The 24227-nt window shown below is 45.0% G+C and overlaps 1 protein-coding gene and 1 non-coding gene across 2 annotated transcripts in view; one reads left to right on the top strand and one right to left on the bottom strand.

Moving 5' to 3' along the window:
- Window positions 1-1183: 1183 nt before the first annotated feature.
- Window positions 1184-24227, top strand: part of LOC126249193 (uncharacterized) — a 231976-nt gene continuing 208932 nt past the window's right edge. The window contains exon 1 of the mRNA XM_049950847.1: window positions 1184-1490. Coding sequence (XP_049806804.1) covers window positions 1184-1490 — 307 coding nt within the window. The remainder of the gene's footprint in view (window positions 1491-24227) is intronic.
- Trnat-ggu (transfer RNA threonine (anticodon GGU)) lies at window positions 5388-5460 on the bottom strand. Its single transcript has one exon. It is a non-coding gene; the product is annotated as a tRNA-Thr (tRNA).

The following is a 24227-nucleotide window of genomic DNA, read 5'->3' as shown; positions in this document are numbered from 1 at the left end:
ACGCGTGTTTCACGTTGCGACATCGTACCCAGAGTCCCAAATACATGACAAAGTGCAATTTCTGTATTTGTTCATGCGGCAAACTGCAAAATTATGCGCCGTTACGTGCTGTCGGAATACTTTTGCGACTGAGTGTATGTGCATACCACTATCACATTACTTCTGTCACCTCAATGTGAAATTTGTAAAATTCGCTAATATGGGGCGATGGATGGAATTTGTTATTTCATTTTCCATTCGTTTCGTTGCACGGGTTGTGAAGAAATCCCATTATCGCTACCATAATATATGTATATGCCAGAGTCTAGAAATTTTGCCTTGCATCTAAAGTTTATATTTTAAATTAGCAAGGATATTAAAGTCGGTATATTTTACGGGAAATTAATAAGCTGTTTCAAGCAATGGAACCTCCTTATGTTGTAAATATGCTGTTTGTTTTCCAGTAGTGCTAGAAACTGTTTTAATTTGAGTTCTCTTTCTTTTTCCTGTTCGTAGAGATCAACGGATCACATGTCTGCGCAAAACTACATGGACCGGAAACATGAGTGCAGTGATCGTGTGTCGTATCTTAAGACTTAAGAGTGAACTTCTCGGTAGTCAAATAGCAAGAAACGAGAAATAATCGTCGTATAGCAATAACACATTAGTTCAATTAGTGGTCTCTTGTTAATGTATTTAGAATCGTGAGTAGAGTGAACTCCGCTATCGTGTTGTGAGTCAGTATACTTTGTGTAGTCCCTAACATCACAAATAAAAATTTTATCAGCGTGAGTCAGAAATGCGACAGCAGATAGCCTTCGAAACATCAAAATTTCGCCCCATTTAAACCGGACTGTGGGTGCGGACAGATTTCTCTCTTCGGCTGGTGTTATTTGAGAGTGTCGGACGCAATGTCGCGTGCTTCGGGTTGTGAAGGAGAAAGAAACGCAGCGCGTCATTTATCGCTGTCCATAGTCGATCGCTGTACGAAAGTACGACTGCTGCTGCCCGCTGCCGTCCTCGCACAAGCTGCGCACAGTTAGAGCGGTCGTCCGCGCCGGTACCTTAACGTCACGTCGAGTGCGCAACCTCGGCCCAGCGTTTGCTCGTGTCAGCTGCTCGGCGAGTTGTGCAGTCGGCGGTAGCGGTCGGCGCGTCCGAGGCTGCGGTGGAGGTGCACGGGGAGGGCGGGGCGTGTGCGCGGATGCGTGAGTGCGACTGCGGGGGCGGCCTGGGCCTGGAGGTGCGGGTGGCGGGCGACGCGTGGCGCCTGGAGGCGGCGGGCGCGCAGTTCGCCATGCTGTCGTTCAGCGTGGAGCCGCACTGGTGCGGGGCGCTGTACTCGCTGTGCGCGCGCCACGAGCGGGCGCTGCCGCTGCCGCACCTCGCCGACGCCTTCGCCTGCTCCGCCGCCGGGCCGCCGGTCGACGTCGACTGGATCGCCGTCGCCGGCACTTTCGGCTTCGAGATTTGCTCGCTCTCCTCCACCTGGGCGCTCGCCTTCGAGGCAGGTGAGCAACATTTTCCTGTCTTGCGACCGTGCCAACCGTCCCCAGGAGACTCGAGTTCGACCGAGGAAGCGAGGACCTTCCCCTACACACACGCTTTCGCTGATAACGTCGCTGTAACAACGGATCTTACGTCGCTGCAACTGGAGGATCAAACGTCGTAATATAAATAAAAACACAGTGTAACCAGTCACTTCATTTTATTTCTCTTCGAAGGTTTGGGAGGCTTTGCTCCATCATCGGGTGGCAATTCCGGCGTTTAACTCAGGTTCAGTGGCCCTAGAAAGCCAAAGATATTGCATGTACGGATCCCAGGGAGGTGGGGGCCGGGCATAGGGGATTCCCTCCCAAAAATGCAAAAGCACTGTACTGACCACTTTTGTAAACAAATTATTATGGCTGCAGAATGAATTTTGACTCTTCAGCGGAGTGCGCACTATTCTGGAACTTCCTGTTAGATCAAAAGTGTGTGCCGAACCGAGACTCCAACCTGGGATCTTTGGCTTTCGCGGGCAAGTGTTCCACCATTTTATTTATTGATTTTTAATTTCGTATCTCTTTAGGTTCTGGCGCCTTCACGTTTGGTCGATTGGGTGGCTGTCTTCACTTAGATCGTCAAAATGTATATTAACAGTCTAAATAAAGACTGCCACCCATCAAACAAACGCAGAAGAAACAGAGCCACAGAACACTATCGAATAGACCACTTGATAAGTTTTTCCTATTGAACTATCCAAGCACGACTCACGAGCCACACTTACAATTTTACTTCCGCATGTACCTCATCTCCTAATTTCCAAACTTTCTGTAGGAGATGGGGTACTGGCGGAAATAAAGCTGTGAGTGTGTGTCGCGAGTCGTGCTTGAATAGCTCAGTTGACAGAGCACTTGCGAGCGAAAGGGAAAGGGCCTAGGTTCGTGCTTCGGTCCGGAACACAGTTTAAATCAATCAGGAAGTTTCAATTATTACCAAGATATTAAAACATTTTATATGTTTTATTATTATTAAAATCCTAGACATCTGTGGCACATTAATTGTGGATATGACTTTAAGTTATATTTGGGAGGGGGGGGGGGACCAAAGGGCCAAAAGAGACTGTGCCCCCTTCCCCAGAACTGAACCCTGGATCCAACGCTTATGATGTTGAAATATCTGCAGTCGCGTACATGTTCGTTGTGTACTTTTCTGGAGAGCACTGCATTTGAGCTCAACACATTCACAGTTTACAAACTTACAGAATAGATTTGTAAACAGGGAATGTGTTAACCCCAAATGCTATTCCTTACGGGAAAGTACGCAACGGAAACGCACAGATATTTCAGCATAACTGGATTCCCAGGAGCAGTGTACCCGAGCCAACTGATGATGAAGGAAAGCCTTCTAAATGTGTCGGAAATAAAATCTTAAAATTTGATGTGTGGTTAAGTTGTGTTTTTATTTATATGCTAAACAGACAGTCACGGGAACTCCGTACGACACACATGTATGTGTAAAGAAACATTGTAACTAATCACAGTTCTGTCCAACGTCAGAAAACAGTAAATGAACCAGCATCTACCTGGGCATTGTAATCGTGGTGCGTTCCTCCGGTTTCTATTCTTACAGTACTTAATTTGCTAACGTAAATTGTCTCACACTTCTAGTGTCAAAACTATAGAGTTGTTAGAGGTCTCAAACTGAGTAGTTTGGTCTTTGAGGACATGTGATTTGTGGGATATGGTTCGTGGCATAAGGCATATTTTTGTGGCTGACGTTTCGTCTCCTACCGCAGAAGGCTTCATCAGAGGCTGTGGAGATGTTGGCAATAGTTTCTCAAATGTAAACTTATAAAAAAGTTAATCTATGTACGTCGTACTTATTCAACTCATCGAAAATGGCGAACTGCATCAGTTTCTGCTAACTGTGTTAGTACAGGGGGCACAGATCTCTCCACTCGGGAAATTGCCTTCGAGGCCGGTTAGCAACGTTTCTCTGTGTTGCGGCCGTACTAACAAACTCGAGGAGCCTTCAGTACAATCGGGGAATCGAGAGCACTCCCCAAACCTAAATTGATTTCTGGCCACGTTGCCATAACAATGGCTCTTACATCGCTGCAGCTAGAGAAAGAAACATAGCAACCAGATACAAATCCGTCTAATGTCGGAAAACAGTAAACGAACACGTTCTTCCCTGGGCATTATAATCTTCTAGTGTTTCTCAGGTTTTTGTTCTTAGACATGTTCAATTCCTAATTAAGTTTGTTACAAACCACTGGCTTCATAATTATAAATCGGAAGAAGTTGTGTGGAAGGCGAACAGAAGACTACGCTTTATTGGCAGAACCTTTAGAATATATGCCACATCTACTGAAGTGACAGTCTACACTGCGCTTGTCCGTCTTCTTCTGGAGTATTGCTACGTGGTACGGGTTCCTCAGCAATTAGGATTGACGGAGGACATCGAAAAAGTTAAAAAAAAGACAGCTGTTTTTAGTGATTGCAAACTAGGATAGAAAGTGTCACTGATATGATAAGCTAATCGGGACAGAAATCACTAAAACAGACATTTTTCGTTGCGGTGAGATACTTTCACGAAATTTCATTCACCGCCTCCTGCGAAAGCCAAAATAGTTTTTTGCCTCCCACCTACGTGGGGAGACATGATCATCCTAACGAATTACTCGTAAAAGAAGTCAGAGCTCGCGCGGAAAGATTTAGGTGCTCATTTTTCCCATATGCTATTTGAGAATGGAATGATCGAGAAATATCCTGAAAGTGGTTCTATGAACCCTCTGCAGTATGAAAAAAATGGTTCAAATGGCTCTGAGCACTATGGGACTTAACATCTGAGGTCATCAGTCTCCTAGAACTTAGAACTACTTAAACCTAACTAACCTAAGGACATCACACACATCCATGCCCGAGGCAGGATTCGAACCTGCGACCGCTGCAGTATGAACTGCAGAGTAATCATGTAGCTATAGATGTAAATGTAGATGTTAGGCGTCCTAAACTGAAAACATTGGTCCTAGACGGTATCGTATTTCTGATAGTTTGGTATAGTTTTGTGGCTGATGTTTCGTCTCCTACCACGGGAGACACCCTCAGAGGCTTTCGAGAAATAGGTTGTCGATTCTCCAACGTAAACTGATTTAAATTAGCGAATTAATGTACAATAGCTGATAAAAATCAACCGGACACCTCTATGTAATGCGCAACTGACTACTAGATGTTACGAGAGGTGAACCCGTGGGTGTAAGACGAGGCGAGGGCTATTCTACTGTCGGTAGAGGAGCAGTAGCAGCATCATGGGTCGCTCAGTGTGGCCTAGTAATCGGATGTCGCCTCAATAACATATTCGTCAGGGACATTTCAACCTTTCTAAAAGCTATCTAAGTCAATTGTTTGTAATGGGATGGTGAAGTGGAAACACGAGGGAACAATCATAGCTAAAACAATACCAGGTGTGCTGATGGACAGGGACTGTTGAAGGTTATCGGTGGTATAGATCTTGAAATAAATTCTCAATGAGACATTGAAGCCTCTGATTTATCTACGATAACGTTGGAAGCTGAAGGAGTGAATTAAATTTTGCACAGCGGCCAGGACTCGAACTCGGGTCTTGTTGCTTACTAAGGCAGATATGCTGACCATTACACCACCACAGTATTATGGTCAACAGAGCTGCACGAACTACCGAAGTCGAATACCCTCCCCCAAACTCCAATTCACATCTCCCCTTATATTGCCACTATTACCAGGGCTCTCCGGCATTGGAATAGCACCCCATCATTGGACGTAGTGGGGAAGTGCAGTACATCATGTGATCGTATAGAACTTAAATTAAATTTTCCTTGAGACATTTAAGTCTCTAATTTATTTACGATAACGTTGGAAGCTGAAGAAGTGAATTAAAATTTGTGCTGCGGCCGGGACTCGAACCCGGGTCTTCTTGCTTACCAGGCAGATATGCTGACCATTTCACCACCACAGCACATATTTGAAGTCACTTCTTGAGCTTCCAACGTTATCATAGATAACTTAGAGACTTAAATGTCTCAGGGAAAATTTAATTTAAGATCTATACGATCACATGTATTACAGTACTTCCCAATTACGTCCAATGCTGGGGTGCTATTCCAATGTCGGAGAGCCTTGGTAATAGTGACAATATAAGGGGAGATGTGAATTGGAGTTTCTGTTGGGGAGGGTATTTGACTTGGGTAGTTCGTGCAGCTCTGTTGACCATAATGCAGTGGTGGTGTAATGGTCAGCATATCTGCCTACTAAGCAAGAAGAACCGGGTTCGAGTCCCGGTCGTAGCACAAATCTTAATTCACTTCTTCAGCTTCCAACGTTATCGTTATCGATGGTGTTTGTAGTAAACTGAGTGAAACCAGCGGAAGGAATCACCCGTGAGTTCCTAAGCGCTGTCAGAAGTCCAGTTAGCACAATACCTTTGTGTTGGGAGTTAAAAATACCGGAGTACAGTGGTCGAGCAGCTCCTCATAAGCCACACATTTCTGTAGGCAACGCTAAGTGACGCTTGAGGTGAGTTAAGGACCGACGTCACTGGACAATGAATGGCTGGAGACAACTGATGTGGAGTGATGGCTCAAATGGCTCTGAGCACTATGGGACTCAACTGCTGTGGTTATCAGTCCCCTAGAACTTAGAACTACTTAAACCTAACTAACCTAAGGACATCACACACATCCATGCCCGAGGCAGGATTCGAACCTGCGACCGTAGCAGTCCCACGGTGTGGAGTGATGAATCACGCAATTAAGCTATACGCTATGGCAATCCGATGGAAGGATTTAGGTTTGGCGAATGCCTGGAGAACATTACCTGCCATCATGTGTAGTGCCGACAGTGAAGTACACAGGAATTGGTGTCACCGTATGGACTGTTTTCGTGGCTAGGGTGTGGTCCCCTTATTACTCTTAAGAGAACACTAAATGTGGAAGGATATGAACACACTTTAAAGCGCGGTCTACTGTGTACAGCAGAAGAACAGTTCGGAGACATGATTGTTTGTATTAGCATGACAGTGCTCCTTATCATAAAGTAGCACCTGTGAGCCAATGATTTGTGGATAATAACATTCCTGAAATGGTGGCATTCCCAGAATCCTGACCTGTATCGAGTGGAACACTGGGTGAATTATAATATCGACTTCGCTCCAAACCACAGCTTCCAACATCACTTCCTTCTCCGGTTTCAGTTCTTGAGGAAGAATTATCTGCAATTTCTCCACAGACACTCATATGCATCATTGAGAGTGTCCGCAGTACAGCTCAAGCCGTCATAAAGGTGAAGGGTGGACACACTCTTTATTAATGTCCGCTATAGTGTCCGGATACTTTTTATCTGATTGTGTACACTGTAATTGTTGACCTCACCGAAAATGCCGAACAGCAGCAGTTTCTGCATGTACGGTATACACTGATTCCTCCATCTGGGCACTTCCTTCTATACATGTGAGCAACTTTTTCATGTATTACGGCCGTACCAACCACTGCGACGAGTCTCCAGTTCGATCGAGGAACCAAAGACCTTCCCTAACCTATACTCATTCCGTGACCACGTCACCATAACAACGAATCCTATGCCGCTGTAACTGGAGGAAGAAACATTTTAACAGTCACAGTTCCATCTGTCAGTAAACAGTAAATGAGCAACTATCCGCGTTGAATATTGTTATGGCTCAGATGACTCTAAGCACTATGGGACTTAACATCTGAGGTCATCAGTCCCCTAGACTTACAACTACTTAAACCTAACTAACCTAAAGACAGCACATACATCCATGTCCGAGGTAGGATTCGAACCTGCGACCGTAGCAGCAGCGCTGTTCCGGATTGACGCGCCTAGAACCGCTCGGTCACAAGGCCGGGTATTGTTATGAATGGCAGCTTGCTCTAAATGCGGGAACGTGTAAGTTAATTCAGATGAACAGGAAAAATAATCCTGTAATGTTCGAAAACAGTATTAGTATCCGCCTCCGTAGTCGACTCTTTGCGCCAGTATCCTGGATTAAATTCCAAATATTTCCACAGTTCTCATAAAGTGAGGGCACGTGACGCTGTTAACGGTGATATGTCCATCGGATGTGGACGTTAAGATCGGCGACATTTTTCATGCTATTCGAGAGGAGTTGGCTACGTGCCTCCATTAGGTTTCACCCCTCTCCCTTCACTCATTATCACAGAGCACATATACAACACTACACTACACACGCATCCATCGCACTAACTACACTCCATAAATACACATACTACACAAATCTCACGAAACCACAAGGAAAGCGGCCAATGTGCGTGGAGGGAGCACAACACCCTTTTCAACAAGCGGCTCGATCCGCCTCGTGAGATATTCCAGACAACAGTACCATTCGACATTTAAATTTAAATTTCTACTGTATTAGCGGTATGCTGCTTGGCCCAGTAACTTCCATTAAATATCTAAACGTAATATTCATCATTTGGATTTGCAGCTTCTTGTGTTGACCGTGTTTGCAGTTAAAATTGTAGGATGTGAGGTCCGCCAGTTATGCATTACTGGCGGACCTCACTACCTACAAATCTAACCGTAAAGTTGCAAAGCGACATGAAGTGGAACGAGCACCCTACTACCGATGTGTAAGCGCACCAGCATTATGGACACCATTACTGCCTTCTCTAGTGTGGAGAACATTCCCACTTGCCTACTGTGTTATCATGCCTGCTTTGTCATTGAAATCTACACTGTCAGACATCTTTTATCTCCACCTTAAAGTGGGTGTACTTCCCTTGGAACCCATTTCTGGCCATATGCCCATATGATCTCTTTTGCTTTTTATCCTCTCACGGGTCATTACCTGCAGTTTTTCCCCACTTAGCAAAATCACTCTGTATAAGTATTACCTTCATGTCATTCATGAAGTACACAGAGTCGTAATGTTTTGGCAGATCGTCAAATATCTAGCGTAAGTATGTTATACGTGGATTCGGTGTTAGTTACTTACACTGAGCCGCGCGGGATTAGCCGAGCGGTCTCGGGCGCTGCAGTCATGGACTGTGCGGCTGATCCCGGTGGAGGTTCGAGTCCTCCATCGTGTGTGTGTGTGTGTGTGTGTGTGTGTGTGTGTGTGTGTGTGTGTGTGTGTGTGTTTGTCCTTAGGATAATTTAAGTAGTGTGTAAGCTTAGGGACTGATGACCTTAGCCGTTAAGTCCCATAAGATTTCACACGCATTTGAACATTTGAACTTACACTGATCAGCCAAAAGATTGTGACCACCGACTTAATATCGGTATAAACCCGTGCAGGCGATAGCAGCGTTACCTGTCGAGGAATGACTGCTAGTCAGAAACATGCACCGTGCATGTGGATGTGGTATCAGTGAGCGTGCTGTCCGCGTGTAGAATGGGGAAGGCGCGCGACCTTTCCGAGTTTGATTGAAGGCAGATTGTGATCGCCCGAAGGCTACGCACGAGCAGTTTGGAAACTGCAAAAATGGCTGAGCACTATGGGACTCAACTGCTGTGGTCATCAGTCCCCTAGAACTTAGAACTACTTAAACCTAACTAACCTAAGGACATCACACACATCCATGCCCGAGGCAGGATTCGAACCTGCGACTGTAGCAGTCGCACGGTTCCGGACTGCGCGCCTAGAACCGCGAGACCACCGCGGCCGGCCCACCGCGGCCGGACCACCGCGGCCGGCGTTGGAAACTGCACTTCTTGTCGGATGTTCGAGGAGTGCAGTGGTGATTGCCTTCAATACGGGACGAAACAAAGGTGAAACCGTGTCCAGACGTCGTGGGATTGGGCGGGCACCCTCATTACAGATGTCGGGCTTCATAGGATGAGTAGACTTGTAAAACAGGACAGGCGGCGAACTGTGGCGGAACTAACATCAGATTTTAATGCTAGGCAAAGTACAAGTGTGTCTGAATACACAGGGCAGCGAACAGTCCTAACGATGGGCATCCGTAGCCGATGACCCATGCATGTGCCAATGTTAACACCACGACATCGGTAACTACGACTGAAATGGGCACGTGACGATCGTCACTGGACGTTGGCGCGGTGGCAGAGCATTGCACGGTCCAATGGAATCCCCATACCTTCTTCATTATACCGATGAGAGGGCGCGAATCCGTCTTGGTCCAGGGGAACAGCTCCTTGACACCTGTACTGCGGGATGCAGACAAGCTGGCGGCGGCTCCATTATGCTCTGGAGAACATTCGCGTGGGCAACCATGGGTCCAGTGGAGCTCATGTAAGGCGCCATGACGGCCAAGGAGTATCGTACACTGGTTACAGACTGCGAACACCCCTTCATGACAATTATATTTCCCGACGGCAGTGGCATTTTTCAACAGGATAATATGCCATGTCACAAGGCCAGAAGTGTGACGGAGTGGTCTGAGGAACACAACGACGAGTTCCAGTTGATGTGCTGGTCTTCCAGTTCGCGAGATGTGAACCCGATCTAACACATCAGGGATGTGATTGAAGGTGGTGTCAGAGCTCATCGTCCCCCTCCCCGGAATTTACGGGAATTAGGTGACTTGCGTGTGCAGATGTGGTGCCAAATCCCTCCAGCGGCCTACTAAGACCTCACTGCTTCTAGGCCACGACGCGTCGCCGCTGTTATCCGTGCCAAAGGTGGACATACCGGATATTAGGTAGGTAGTCATTATGTTCTGGCTGATCAGTGGATGTCGACGCTAGACTGCGGGTACTGCTTGAAGATGTTTTTGATGATCATAACAAGTATGAAATGATATAAAAATTCTAAATAGCAGCTGTTATGGATAAAAAACCTTTCATTCATTCTTAGTGTAACTATTGTGGAGCACCACATGCAGAATATTTGCACCAGATTGGAGATATTGAGGTTTCATGAACCAGACAGAAAAATTTTACAAATAGTTCAAATGGCTCTGAGCACTATGGGACTTAACTTCTGAGTTCATCAGTCGCCTAGAACTTAGAACTACTTAAACCTAACTAACTTAAGGACATCACACACATCCATGCCCGAGGCAGGATTCGAACCTGTGACCGTAGCGGTCGCGTGGTTCCAGACTGAAGCGCCTAGAACCGCTCGGCTACAACGGCCGCCGCAGTTTTACAAATCATTGTCAGATTTACAGAGATTTAGTTAAACCGTAGTTTTCCGCTAACAGGAATTGCAAACGTTTTCGTAGTTAACGAGAAAAATTCTGTAACAGGCCGGTGTAAAATACTTTCTCATTTACGGAAGTTTCATGGATCGTCACAATTCACATACTTTCTGAAATGGAATTAAGCGTTTCAATCTTTCAACAAGCAAAGTAGGTTGTCTAGGCCATGACTTACGTGATTAAATGCTGGTGTAATAGTGTCATTGCGTCAGATTCATTTATTTGAGAGCTCTGTGACATCATAACGTGGTGACTAATTCAGGAAGAATACATTCTCATCGCCATAATTATTTATAACTATTTAGTCAGCATGAGACCACGGGATTTGTGAATCCATAAAACACTTCATGCACATCAGTAGATGGTGGAAGACATATAGCGTTTCAGTAACGTACTGATACTGAACGTATTATGAAGCCGTTTTAAGATACACTCCTGGAAATTGAAATAAGAACACCGTGAATTCATTGTCCCAGGAAGGGAAAACTTTATTGACACATTCCTGGGGTCAGATACATCACATGATCACACTGACAGAACCACAGGCACTTAGACACAGGCAACAGAGCATGCACAATGTCGGCACTAGTACAGTGTATATCCACCTTTCGCAGCAATGCAGGCTGCTATTCTCCCATGGAGACGATCGTAGAGATGCTGGATGTAGTCCTGTGGAACGGCTTGCCATGCCATTTCCACCTGGCGCCTCAGTTGGACCAGCGTTCGTGCTGGACGTGCAGACCGCGTGAGACGACGCTTCATCCAGTCCCAAACATGCTCAATGGGGGACAGATCCGGAGATCTTGCTGGCCAGGGTAGTTGACTTACACCTTCTAGAGCACGTTGGGTGGCACGGGATACATGCGGACGTGCATTGTCCTGTTGGAACAGCAAGTTCCCTTGCCGGTCTAGGAATGGTAGAACGATGGGTTCGATGACGGTTTGGATGTACCGTGCACTATTCAGTGTCCCCTCGACGATCACCAGTGGTGTACGGCCAGTGTAGGAGATCGCTCCCCACACCATGATGCCGGGTGTTGGCCCTGTGTGCCTCGGTCGTATGCAGTCCTGATTGTGGCGCTCACCTGCACGGCGCCAAACACGCATACGACCATCATTGGCACCAAGGCAGAAGCGACTCTCATCGCTGAAGACGACACGTCTCCATTCGTCCCTCCATTCACGCCTGTCGCGACACCACTGGAGGCGGGCTGCACGATGTTGGGGCGTGAGCGGAAGACGGCCTAACGGTGTGCGGGACCGTAGCCCAGCTTCATGGAGACGGTTGCGAATGGTCCTCGCCGATACCCCAGGAGCAACAGTGTCCCTAATTTGCTGGGAAGTGGCGGTGCGGTCCCCTACGGCACTGCGTAGGATCCTACGGTCTTGGCGTGCATCCGTGCGTCGCTGCGGTCCGGTCCCAGGTCGACGGGCACGTGCACCTTCCGCCGACCACTGGCGACAACATCGATGTACTGTGGAGACCTCACGCCCCACGTGTTGAGCAATTCGGCGGTACGTCCACCCGGCCTCCCGCATGCCCACTATACGCCCTCGCTCAAAGTCCGTCAACTGCACATACGGTTCACGTCCACGCTGTAGCGGCATGCTACCAGTGTTAAAGACTGCGATGGAGCTCCGTATGCCACGGCAAACTGGCTGACACTGACGGCGGCGGTGCACAAATGCTGCGCAGCTAGCGCCATTCGACGGCCAACACCGCGGTTCCTGGTGTGTCCGCTGTGCCGTGCGTGTGATCATTGCTTGTACAGCCCTCTCGCAGTGTCCGGAGCAAGTATGGTGGGTCTGACACACCGGTGTCAATGTGTTCTTTTTTCCATTTCCAGGAGTGTATAAATATCTAAACAAGTGTCAGAATGTTAGGAGCACTTTACTAGATGTAATAAAATTATCAGTTCAAAAAGTTGCAAAACAAATTCGGCTAGGGTCAGAAATCGTTATTTGTGTGGACTAAGTGCACGTTAGTGAGAATCCAATTCGTACTTAAGGACATAATACTCCAATGAAACTCTCCAACACGTTAAAGACTTTGAATTAGAGCATTCCCTGGAGTTTGTTGTTCAATATACATCACTATCTTCCTTTATCTTTCGTCCTTATAATTTAATGTGCTGTCTGCAGCAAGAAGGTAAAAGAAAGACACCTGGGTCAGAACTTGCAATAGAAGACAGTCGTGATGATCGCGTGGAATTGCTCAGGATAAGTACAGGAAAGCCAGTCACAAGTCAGTCTGGGATTCGATTTGATTACGCCCAGTTAACCCCTTAACGGCGCGACCTGTAATAGGATTACCGAACGAGAGCTTGCCCTCACTACGAGACCTATAATATGATGGACCAACTACACTGTGCCCTCGCAATGAGACGAAGCAAAAATGTTAAGCTATTCAGCCTTGTTAACATGGAGTTACAAACTGTAACCCATCCCAGTCAATCAAAGCTTCTTCCTTCTTCCATTTCTTCATTTTCTGTTGATGTGTTTTGAGTGAAGCAATATATAAACACACCTTTACGTAAATGAGCAATTATATTCATATTTCAGTATATTTTTCGTGTGCGCTTAGACTGTCTACTGATTAAAATAAAATTGAATGTCAATAACACTGGAGAAGAAAAATGGTTCAAATGGCTCTGAGCAGTATGGGACTTAACATCTGAGGTCATCAGTCCCCTATAACTTAGAACAACTTAAACCTAACTAACCTAAGGACATCACACACATCCATGCCCGAGGCAGGATTCGAACCTGCGACCGTAGCAGTCGCGCGGTTCCGGACTGAAGTGCCTAGAAACGCTCGGCCACCGCGGCCGGCTAACACTGGAGAAGAAATAGTGACTCAACCATACATCATTTAATACCGTAAAATGTAGTTACATGTATTCGCTTATGTTACTTTAAAATTTTTTAAGTTTTAAGGAAATATGTATATCTAACTTAACCAGAGCCGGTCCAATGCCCGGACCCAAAAGAAGGGTGGGAAATACGAACTTTATTTCGTGACACCTAGTCTGGTGTCATGTCTCCGTTCGCTGACACGTTATTTCCGTGTACAGCTGAACTCGCTAAAGCCATCGCCACACGGGACGAGGCAGCTAACACTGACGTGGACGCGGACTGGAAATAGAACGTCACAGGAGACAGTGCTGTCGGCACACGGGACGAGCTGTTTAACGAGATTTTGCGGTCTCACCGCTCCCCAGCGACAACTGTCGGCTTTATTTGGCACGCAAACCACACAGTTCGTTTCCGAAAATGGACTTACGCTAGCTCTGTTAAAACAAACATTTCCTCCCTTTGTCCGTATGCTAGTCATGCTGTTCTGTTCGAAGTATACAAAAATAAAAACTTCAGTATCCTTGAACATGTAATAAGCCAAGAAGGCAAGACACATGTTCAGGACATCTCTTTACGAAACTGAACAAACTCACTCCTGATAGAGAGCACATTTATATTTACATAAGCCGCGCGGATTAGCCTAGCGGATGCCGGCACGGTAGCTCACCGTGTTCGGTCAGAGGGTTAGCTGCCCTCTGTAATAAAAAAACTGAGTGAATGGATCAATAACGAACTTCAACGGGCGTCAGGTGACGTCCGCCACGAACAATTGAAACGAACAAAATGAGATTACAAAAAAAAAAAAAATAAAATAAAATAAAAAAGGGTGGTCTGAGGAGGTTCGAGTCCTCCCTCGGACATGGGTGTGTGTATTCGTCCTTAGGATGGTTAAGGTTATGTAGAGTGTAAGCTTAGGGACTGATTACCTTAGCAGTTAAGTCCCATAAGATTTCACACACATTTGAACATTTTTGAATAATTCAGATTTAAAAGAAGACGCGTGTTGACAAATGTGTATATTATCCATCCAGCAATGTAGGAAAACGAGAGGCAATACTGATCCCACGACATTTTATTTATATTTTTATAACATTAACTATTACAGAAATTACTTCTAGTAACTTAATGAGAAAATCCTTTAACTTTAACAAAAAAACATAAGATGAAAAAAAAGTGGATGCAGCGGGACGCGAACCCACTACCCGCTGCTTCGTAACGTGGCGCACCTACTCGTACGCAACACTGAATCTCTGCAATGAGCGACCATACGTATGTTATGGTGTTGTGAACGTCCCGTTGCCTGAAAATGGTATACTTTCTTAACACGCAAGTTATAACACAAAAATTCTTTAACCACCTATATGAAGTTTCCCATCATTTCATTATAACAAAGCGTACCAATACGTAGCGTACTTGAGAGATTCAATATGCTGTTGCTTAGAAACAGCATGTGTTCATAGGGTGTAACATAAAACTCATCAAATGCGGGCTTCAGCTGAACACGACAAATAAAATATGACATCTCGCAAGTTCCGGTTGTGACGCAGAGAGCGTTCTTTCTTCTTATTGGCTCTACTTTACGTAGCACGCTACCGAAATATCGCTGAACTTATTTTGCGTTTCACGTGACAAAATGGCTCCTCAACGTGAAATAGCAGGAGGTAACGTGACAAAACTCGTAGAGCGTCACGTCAACTTTTGCTGACTCGCCCCATGTGACGATGGCTTAACTCTAACGATTCCACAGGCCACACCGTGCGGCTACCGCCGCCGTTAAGTTGCGCTGCATTGCTAGTTGGTAGCCATCACAGCATGGGACTGTCAGTGTTTGACGAGATGCGCTACTCTTGCCGTCCTTGGCGTTCGTAGAAGCGTGACTGTGCAGTGCGCAGCGATGCGGCCCCCATGTACGAGCGAGTCCAGTGGTACTGCAGAGTCACGTCCTATTCCTGTCACGTCTTGTACCTAATGCAAAACCTTAAAAAAATAACTGACAATAAGAGGTACGTATCCGTAGATTCCACTAATTAAAGCACCACATTTCGATCTTTTCATTCCCCCTTAAAATCTGACTCAAAGTTCATATCTGTTGGAGTAACTTATCTTTTAAACATAGAACTGCTTGTTCACGGGAACTGTTGTTGCAGTCAGTGACTTCTAAAAAAGAATCTAAGGCCGCTACAGAACTGTTCTGTTTATTATCGTTCTTTGACATTTTACGACTTAACACGAAAAATAGTCATTGCGGAACGTGAGCATTGTAAAAGCCTCCTTATGCCTAATTTGTTCTAACCTTTCTCTAGAGGAACACCCACATACACACACAGAGAGAATAATTTCAATATTTTGTAATCGTATAATACAGACTGCATTCTATCACATGTTAATTTCACTGTTACTTTAATGACGAAAAAGATTACGAACTCGAAACCAGTAGTGTTCTCAGGCGGGCTGGTATTGGAATTCCAGCTACTGACAGCGGCGAGCAGTCATCTATGAAATATTACTTTACTTTCATTATCTAGTTTCCGAGTCATTTCAGGCTTATCTTAACATGAGCTGTACAGAAGTTCACAAAATCACTGTTACTGCTTGACACTGCGCACTGGAGGTTGCTTCATGCAGTAGCGTAGCTGGTATCAGTGTTTTAATTACACAAGCAGCTTCCATAGTCTACATCTACATCTACATACATACTCCGCAATCCACCATACGGTGCGTGGCGGAGGGTACCTCGTACCAGAACTAGCATCTTCTCTCCCTGTTCCACTCCCAAACAGAACGAGGGAAAAATGACTGCCTATATGCCTCTGTACAAGCCCTAATCTCTCTTATCTTACCTTTGTGGTCTTTCCGCGAAATATAAGTTGGCGGCAGTAAAATTGTACTGCAGTCAGCCTCAAATGCTGGTTCTCTAAATTTCCTCACTAGCGATTCACGAAAAGAACGCCTCCTTTCCTCCAGAGACTCCCACCCGAGTTCCTGAAGCATTTCCGTAACACTCGCGTGATGATCAAACCTACCAGTAACAAATCTAGCAGCCCGCCTCTGAATTGCTTCTATGTCCTCCCTCAATCCGACCTGATAGGGATCCCAAACGCTCGAGCAGTACTCAAGAATAGGTCGTATTAGTGTTTTATAAGCGGGCTCCATTACAGATTTTTAGTCACATAGTTACCCACTATGCACTATATTTGATAATTGCTTCTCTTACTATTTAATGTTGTAACGAGAAACAGGCCAGCATCCAACATATGGTATACAAATGACAACATATGCTGCCTGTGGGCGGTAATATTTCATAAGTGACTGGTTGTAACTATTCGTAGTCTGAATTCATTTAATACACAGTCCTGATGTTCTCTGACGCACAGAATGGATAAGCTTAACCCTCCCTAGGAAAGATGGATCCTATACCACCAACACAAAGGTGGGGTGCAGTACACCCCAATGCCTACAACTATCCTGCCTCACTGATTTTGCCGGCCGCGGTGGTCTCGCGTTTCTAGGCGCGCAGTCCGGAACCGCGCGACTGCTGCGGTCGCAGGTTCGAATCCTGCCTCGGGCATGGATGTGTGTGATGTCCTTATGTTAGTTAGGTTTAACTAGTTCTAAGTTCTAGCGGACTGATGACCTAAGATGTTAAGTCCCATAGTGCTCAGAGCCATTTTGAACCTCTACTACTTTGTTGTTTTACGTTTCGTTTCTTTTTCACACTTTATTATAGCTTTAGAACATTTTACAATGAACAAATTATGTATCTTGATAACATATTACACTGAAGCGCCAAAGAATCTGGTATAGGTATGCGTATTCAGATACAGAAATACGTAAATAGGCAGAATACAGGGCTGCGGTCGGCAACGCCTATATAAGACAACAAGTATCAGGCTGAGTTGTCAGATCGGTTGCTGCTGCTGCAATGGCAGGTTATCAAGATTTAAGTGAGTTTGAACGTGGTGCTATAGTCGGCGCACGAGCAATGGGACACAGCATATCCGATGTAGCGATGAAGTGGGGATTTTCCTGTATGACCATTTCACGAGTGTACCGTGAATATCAGGAATTCGGTAAAACATCAGATCTCCGACATCGCTGCGGCCGGAAAAAGATCCTGCAAGAACGGGATCAACGACGACAGAAGAGATTCGTTCAGCGTGACAGAAGTGCAACCCTTCCGCAAGCTGCTGCAAATTTCAGTGCTGGGCCATCAACAAGTGTCAGCGTGCGAACCATTCAACGAAACATCATCGACATGGGCTTTTGGAGCCGAAGGCTCACTAGTGTACCCTTAATGACTGCGCGACACAAAGCTTTACACCTTGCCTGGGCCCATCAGACCCACATTGGACTGTAGATCATTGGACTGTTGATGACTAGCAACATGTTGCTTGGTCGGACGATTATCGTTTCAAATTGTATCGAGCGCATGGACGTGTACGGGTATGGAGACCTCATGAGTTCATGGACCCTGCATGTAAGCAGGGGACTGTTCAAGCTGGTGGAGGCTCTGTGATGGCGTGGACGTGTGCATTTGGAGTGATATGGGACCCCTGAAACATGTAGATACGACTCTGAGAGATGACAGGTACGTAAGAATCCTGTCTGATCACTTGCATCCATTTATGTCCATTGTGCATTCCAACGGACTTGGGCAATTCCAGCAGGACAATGCGACACCCCACAGGTCCAGAATTGCTACAAAGTGGCTCCAGGAGCACTCTTCTGAGTTTAAACACTTCTGCTGCCCACCAAACTCCCCAGACATGAACATTATTGAGCATATCTTGTACGCCTTGCAACTTGCTGATCAGAAGAGATCTCCACTCCCTCGTACTCTTACGGATTTATGGACAGCCCTGCAGGATTCATAGTGTCAATTCCCTCCAGCACTACTTCAGACATTAGTCGAGTCCATGACAAGTTGTATTGCGGCACTTCAGCGTGCTCGCGGGGGCCCTTCACGATATTAGGCGGGTGTACCAGTTTCTTTAGCTCGTCAATGTACAATAAACAACATATTTATCTTTATAACAAGTGACAATGAACACATTAGAGCGTACATAATAAATCCAACATACAATGAACGTCCATGTTCAATATCTGTGCCGGGGTTCGTCCTTCAAGAAGGCCTTTTAGTCAGTTGGCAGGTGCTTCAGCTTCGAGCACACAGTCGGGACAAAGGAAGGTCACATGTTTGGCGAGACAAATGTACTGAGCGCAGGATTTGCATACGTAGTTGGTCTTTCTGCCCTCCTTGCGGCAGCACTAAGGGCTTCCTCGGGAGTCTTTGCATTCCTTGCGTTTCTTGTTGGTCCAGGAGCTTCTTTGATGATGTTCCAAGATCTCGTCCTAACCTTCTGCGGGATTTTTCATCTACTCGGTGAAGCTGTCCTTTCCGAGGTTCAGATGGTTCAAATGGCTCTGAGCACTATGGGACTCAACTCCTGAGGTCATTAGTCCCCTAGAACTTAGAACTAGTTAAATCTAACTAACCTAAGGACATCACATACATCCATGCCCGAGGCAGGATTCGAACCTGGTTCCAGACTGCAGCGCCTAGAACCGCACGGCCACTTCGGCCGGCCCTTTCCGAAGTAGAAGTTATAACATTTGTTACGGTCGTCGATGCCGTCGTCGGTGGTATCCTCATCTAAGCCAGTATAGTGTTCAGTCTTTGCAATTTGACCATCAGACTCCTCGCCCCCATCATCAACAGGTAGCGGTTCGTGCAGTTGGTGATCCTCCACATTCTCGGCTTCCTCCGCCTTTTCCTCCACGTTTTGCAGTAGCCCCTAGCGCTTTCCCACCCATATGACGACATCAAAAATATAATATAATGTGCATAATTGTAATATACTATAATCAAGTAATTGTAGTATATTATAATGCAACAGACGGATACCAGAGACCCAGTTATAAAACTACAATTGTTATTTACATTGGAAAGTATAAGACTGTTGTATTATGATGCAGTATTAGGCGTGTACAAAGCACCTGTCACTTATGTCTGGAGTAGGCAACAAGCTCGGAAAGGTGGGGTGCAGTAAACACCAACAGAGAGAACGAAGAAGTTTATCCGTCTAGTTCTAACGCACGAATGAGGGAAACGCTTGGAGTGCACTTGGGTAAATGCCACTGACAGCAGTGCCCGTCCCTCCATCTCGGTGTTATACACCCCGGCTTTCTACCGGTGGGTTAAGGTTGGTAGTCAACCATTCAAGCATACAAATATTTTCATGATTTCACTGATTTTCGTGAACGCACAGAGAAAACGTAGTCTATATTATCGTCTTCGCCACAAGAATAGTTTGCGTATCCACCATATATATTAGGAAATTTTTTTTAAAGCAGCCATGATTAAATTTCATCTCGATATAATTCCAAAATTTTCTCATGAATACTTAGCTGTCGAGTACCATAGCTGTCACGGAACATATGGCTACAAGTATTTTATTTTCCCAGATCAAGCATTTGCGAAGTTCTGACCATTTTTATAGAGTTTTGCTTTAAGTGAGATATAGTCAAGTGTTTGGCTTTTATCATCGTGCTGTTGCCTCTCAGATACTGCTCGTTTTGTTGGTTGGTCAGCCTTTTTGTTACAATGAATGAACTATGTGCCTTTACCCATATAAGTATTTATTTATTTCATACCAAATCGCTTCGGGAAGTGGCCTATACAGCCAAGTACAAAATTTCGAGACATGAGGCAAAAAGTGTGGTTACTTTTTAAATTTGTACTTTTTAAATTTTTACATTTTGTTTTCGTTAATATAAAGGCATTGAACGCTGTTTCATTCAGTGTTAAGCTTGAAAGGTTTCCGTAAATCGACCTGCTTCCTTTAGGTACTGGACCATACCGGCACGTAGACCAGCTTGCCAAAAACGTTCAACAGTTCGCACCCAGTGTACCATCCCTTCCGCTGTGTGATTACTATGGGTCGCTTGTAGTTAAGGCAAACGAAGAATGGTCGTCGTTGTGTAATGAGAACATTAAAATCAAGGGAACTTGGTACTGTGCTATCCAAGAGCCATATACCTCCCACTTCATTGCTTCTTAATTCTGGTATTAAGCGGATGGAGATGTTACAATTTATAGATTAAGAGCAGGCCACGTGGTTATCAACAAAACGTTGACACTGTACAATTCGAGATGACATCCTGTATTTTTTATTACAGTGTATAAAAAATAAAAGACAAGGGGCGGAAACACTGCACGAACAACTCAAAATTGTTGATGACTTGTCACTCCAATTAGTTCTAAGTACATTAAACTATCAAACATATAAATGTGTTTGTTCATTGTGCTTTTAAGACGGACCTTTAATGATACTTTAAGTTTTAATTTTGACATCTGACTGGTTCTCGTAAGTGAGCTCAAATGGCTCTAAGGTCATCAGTCCCCTAAATTTAGAACTACTTAAACCTAACTAACCTAAGGACATCACACACATCCATGCCCGAGGCAGGATTCGAACCTGCGACCGTAGCAGCAGCGCGGTTCCGGACTGAAGCACCTAGAACCTCTAGGCCACAGCTGCCGGCGTAAGTGTGCAATATTTCTTCCATTACATGTTGCCTTTTTGTTTTTAAAATATCTCTTTGCAGTCGCGTTAATACTCAAGTAATTCTTATTTGGACCAGATACGTTTCACTTTATCTAAAGGAACTTCAGTTGTCTGTGTTTTGGCTTCTACATGAAACCATGCGTTCTTCTATTTCACAGTGGTTCAATTTGTATCACATGAACTGATCGCGCGACCAAAACGAAGCACACTAGGTGAATGAATATAAAGATTTCCAGCGGAATGAATAATTCAGCCGCGCGGGATTAGCCGAGCAGTCTGCCGGCACGGTAACTCAGCGTGTTCGGTCAGAGGGTTAGCTGCCCTCTGTAATAAAAAAAAACTGAGTTAATGGATCAACGACGAACTGAAACGGGTGTATTGCGACGTCCGCCCCGAGCAGATAAAGAAAAACGGTCAAAATGAGATTAAAAAAAAAAAAAGCGGTCTAAGGCGCTGCAGTCATTGACTGTGCGGCTGGTCCCGGCGGAGGTTCGAGTCCTTCCTCGGGCATGGGTGTGTGTGTGTTCGTCCTTAGGATAATTTAGGTTAAGTAGTGTGTAAGCTTAGGGACTGATGACCTTAGCAGTTAAGTCCCATAAGATTTCACACACATTTGAACTTTTTTGAATAATTCAGATTTAAAAGAAGACGCGTGTTGACAAATGTGTATATTATCCATCCAGCAATGTAGGAAAACGAGAGGCAATACTGATCCCACGACATACTTTAAAAGTCAGACGGGAGAACGGCACACTTACATTTATAAACTTAGTAAAAATGCTTGACAGTGTTGACTAGAATACATTCTTTAAAATTTAGAAGGTGTCAGGTATAAAATATGGGGAGCGAAAGGAAAGAAGATTAGTGCTTAATGTCCCTGACAACGAGGTTATTAGAGACGGGGTACAAGGATGGCGAAGGACGTCGACTGTGTCCTTTCGAGGGAACCATTCCGGCATTTGCCTTAAGTGATTTAGGGATACCGCGGAAAACTTAAATCACGATGCCGTCGTCCTTCTGAATGCGAGTCTAGTGTGCTAACTACTGGCTACCTCGCTCGGTAGGGAGCGAAAGATTATCTAGAACATGTATCGAAAACAGACTGAAGTTATAACAGTCGAAGGCCATGAAAGGAAGTGAATCGGAGTTTGTAGCCTATCCCTCACGTTCTTCAGTTGAACACTGAGAAAACGGTAACAGAAACCAAGGAGAAATTTGGAAAGGGAAAAGTAATTTAAAAAAGTTATTTTGTTGATGACGTAATTCAGTCAAAGTCGGCTGTGGACTTGTAAGAGTAGTTGAGGGACTTATAAGAGTAGTTGAACGGAATGAACCTCTTGAGAAGCGGTTATAAGACGAATGTCAAGAAAAGTAAAACTGGAGTAGTGGAGTGTAGTCGAATTAAATCTAGCGACGCCAAGGGAATCACATTCGGAAATGAGACACAAAGTAGTATATACGTGCTGTTATTTGTGCAGCAGAATAACTTACTATTACCGAAGTAGAGTGTATAAAACATTCTGATTGGCGATAGTAAGAAATCCATTTATGAAAATTGAAATTTGTTAACATCAAATATATTCTAAAGTTAAACATGGACAATACACGGTTCAGACAATAATATAATAGAAGCTTTTGAAATGCGGTGCTACTAAAGAATTCATTAAATGGGTGTATCCGATAATTAATAATGACTTCAAAAAATAGGTTACACATGTCGTTCCACACAACAGGAGCGGCGCATTGTCAGAAGAGGCTACATGTCTGGGTATCCTGCAGACATTGTTCTGTTGTGGCACGATTAACAGATGCATCACAGTGTGGGCGACAGATGGCGTGGCAACTGCGAACGTACTGTGAAGTTGAAGTACGTGAGACAATACGATTCTTGTGGGCAAAACGTCTGAATTGCACACAGGTTCACTATGAAATTCTGGAAGAACACGGATCAAATACAATGTCGCGTCCGGCCGTAGTCAAATGGGACCAAGAATTTGGTCAAGGCTGCACAAACATGAGTGATGCTGATCGGGAAGGAACATAATCGACATCAACCAGAGACGAAGATGGGCAGGCAATCGAGGAACTGATGCACAGCAATCGCAGATATTCCAGCGATGAGGACATTCACACAGCGGTTCCCGTATGGCTCTGTGACCAAGGAGCAAACATCTATCGCCGAGGAACTGAACGATTGGCAGAAAGTGCCAGAGACTTCGTGACTATCCTGAATAATGGTGTCATGAATCCGTGTCGCTTTGATGTGTAGTGGAGTATTCAATAAAAGTTTTTTGGGCTGGCATAGTAATGTGGAATTCAGTAATTAACTTTTTGAAGTCCCATCGTAAATCGAATTAGGGAGAAAAATTTATGGCACTATTTGACTATAAAAAGGGATCGTTTGAAAGGCATTAAGGAATAGCCAATTTTGTCATAGAAGGAAGTGTGAGGGGAGGGGGCTACAAACTGTAGAAGGGAACCAAATGTAGACTACAGTAAGCAAATTCAAAGAGGTGTAGGCTGCAGCTGTTATGCAGAGCCGTGGCTTGCACAGAATAGACTAGCACGGAGAGCTGCACGAAGGCAGTCTTCGGACTGAGGACAACAGCGACACTAGTATTACGTTCCATGAACCGCGTTGGGTGCCAACTACAGTACTCTATATACAACGTTAGCATAGCAGCATACTGTGGGCACGATTTGCGCTGTCTAAGTATTTATATGGATGCTTCCACTAAACTCCATTATGATAAATTCTCTGTTGCTGAAGCTACTGAATCACTTGTAAGTAGCATTTGCTAAGCAAACCAGAAGTACAGTACACCATGCCAATAGAAACTTCACATGATAAAAACCAACTGCTAGTATCTTCTTTTCCAATTCTGTTCGCTTATAGAAGGAGGGAACAGTGGCTATCTGTATTCCTTCATTCAGTCTCTAAGTTTTGTTGTTGTGTTCTCATGATCCATATGCAAGATAATGATAAAACCAATAGTAATGTTGAACGGTATAGCTCTAACAAGTAAGACACGTTCCCTAAGTATACCCAAGAGTGTTTTGAGAAAACAGCGTGGCCGTTCTCGTCACATCTCTGTCGCAGTTCCGTATACAGGGTAATTCAGTTTTATGCAAAACACAACGCCTTCAAATACTGTAAG

Source organism: Schistocerca nitens, chromosome 3 (assembly GCF_023898315.1).
Source record: "Schistocerca nitens isolate TAMUIC-IGC-003100 chromosome 3, iqSchNite1.1, whole genome shotgun sequence".
NCBI lineage: Eukaryota > Metazoa > Arthropoda > Insecta > Orthoptera > Acrididae > Schistocerca > Schistocerca nitens.
Note: the sequence above shows the minus strand (reverse complement) of the source record. Positions and strands in the feature narration are given on the sequence as shown.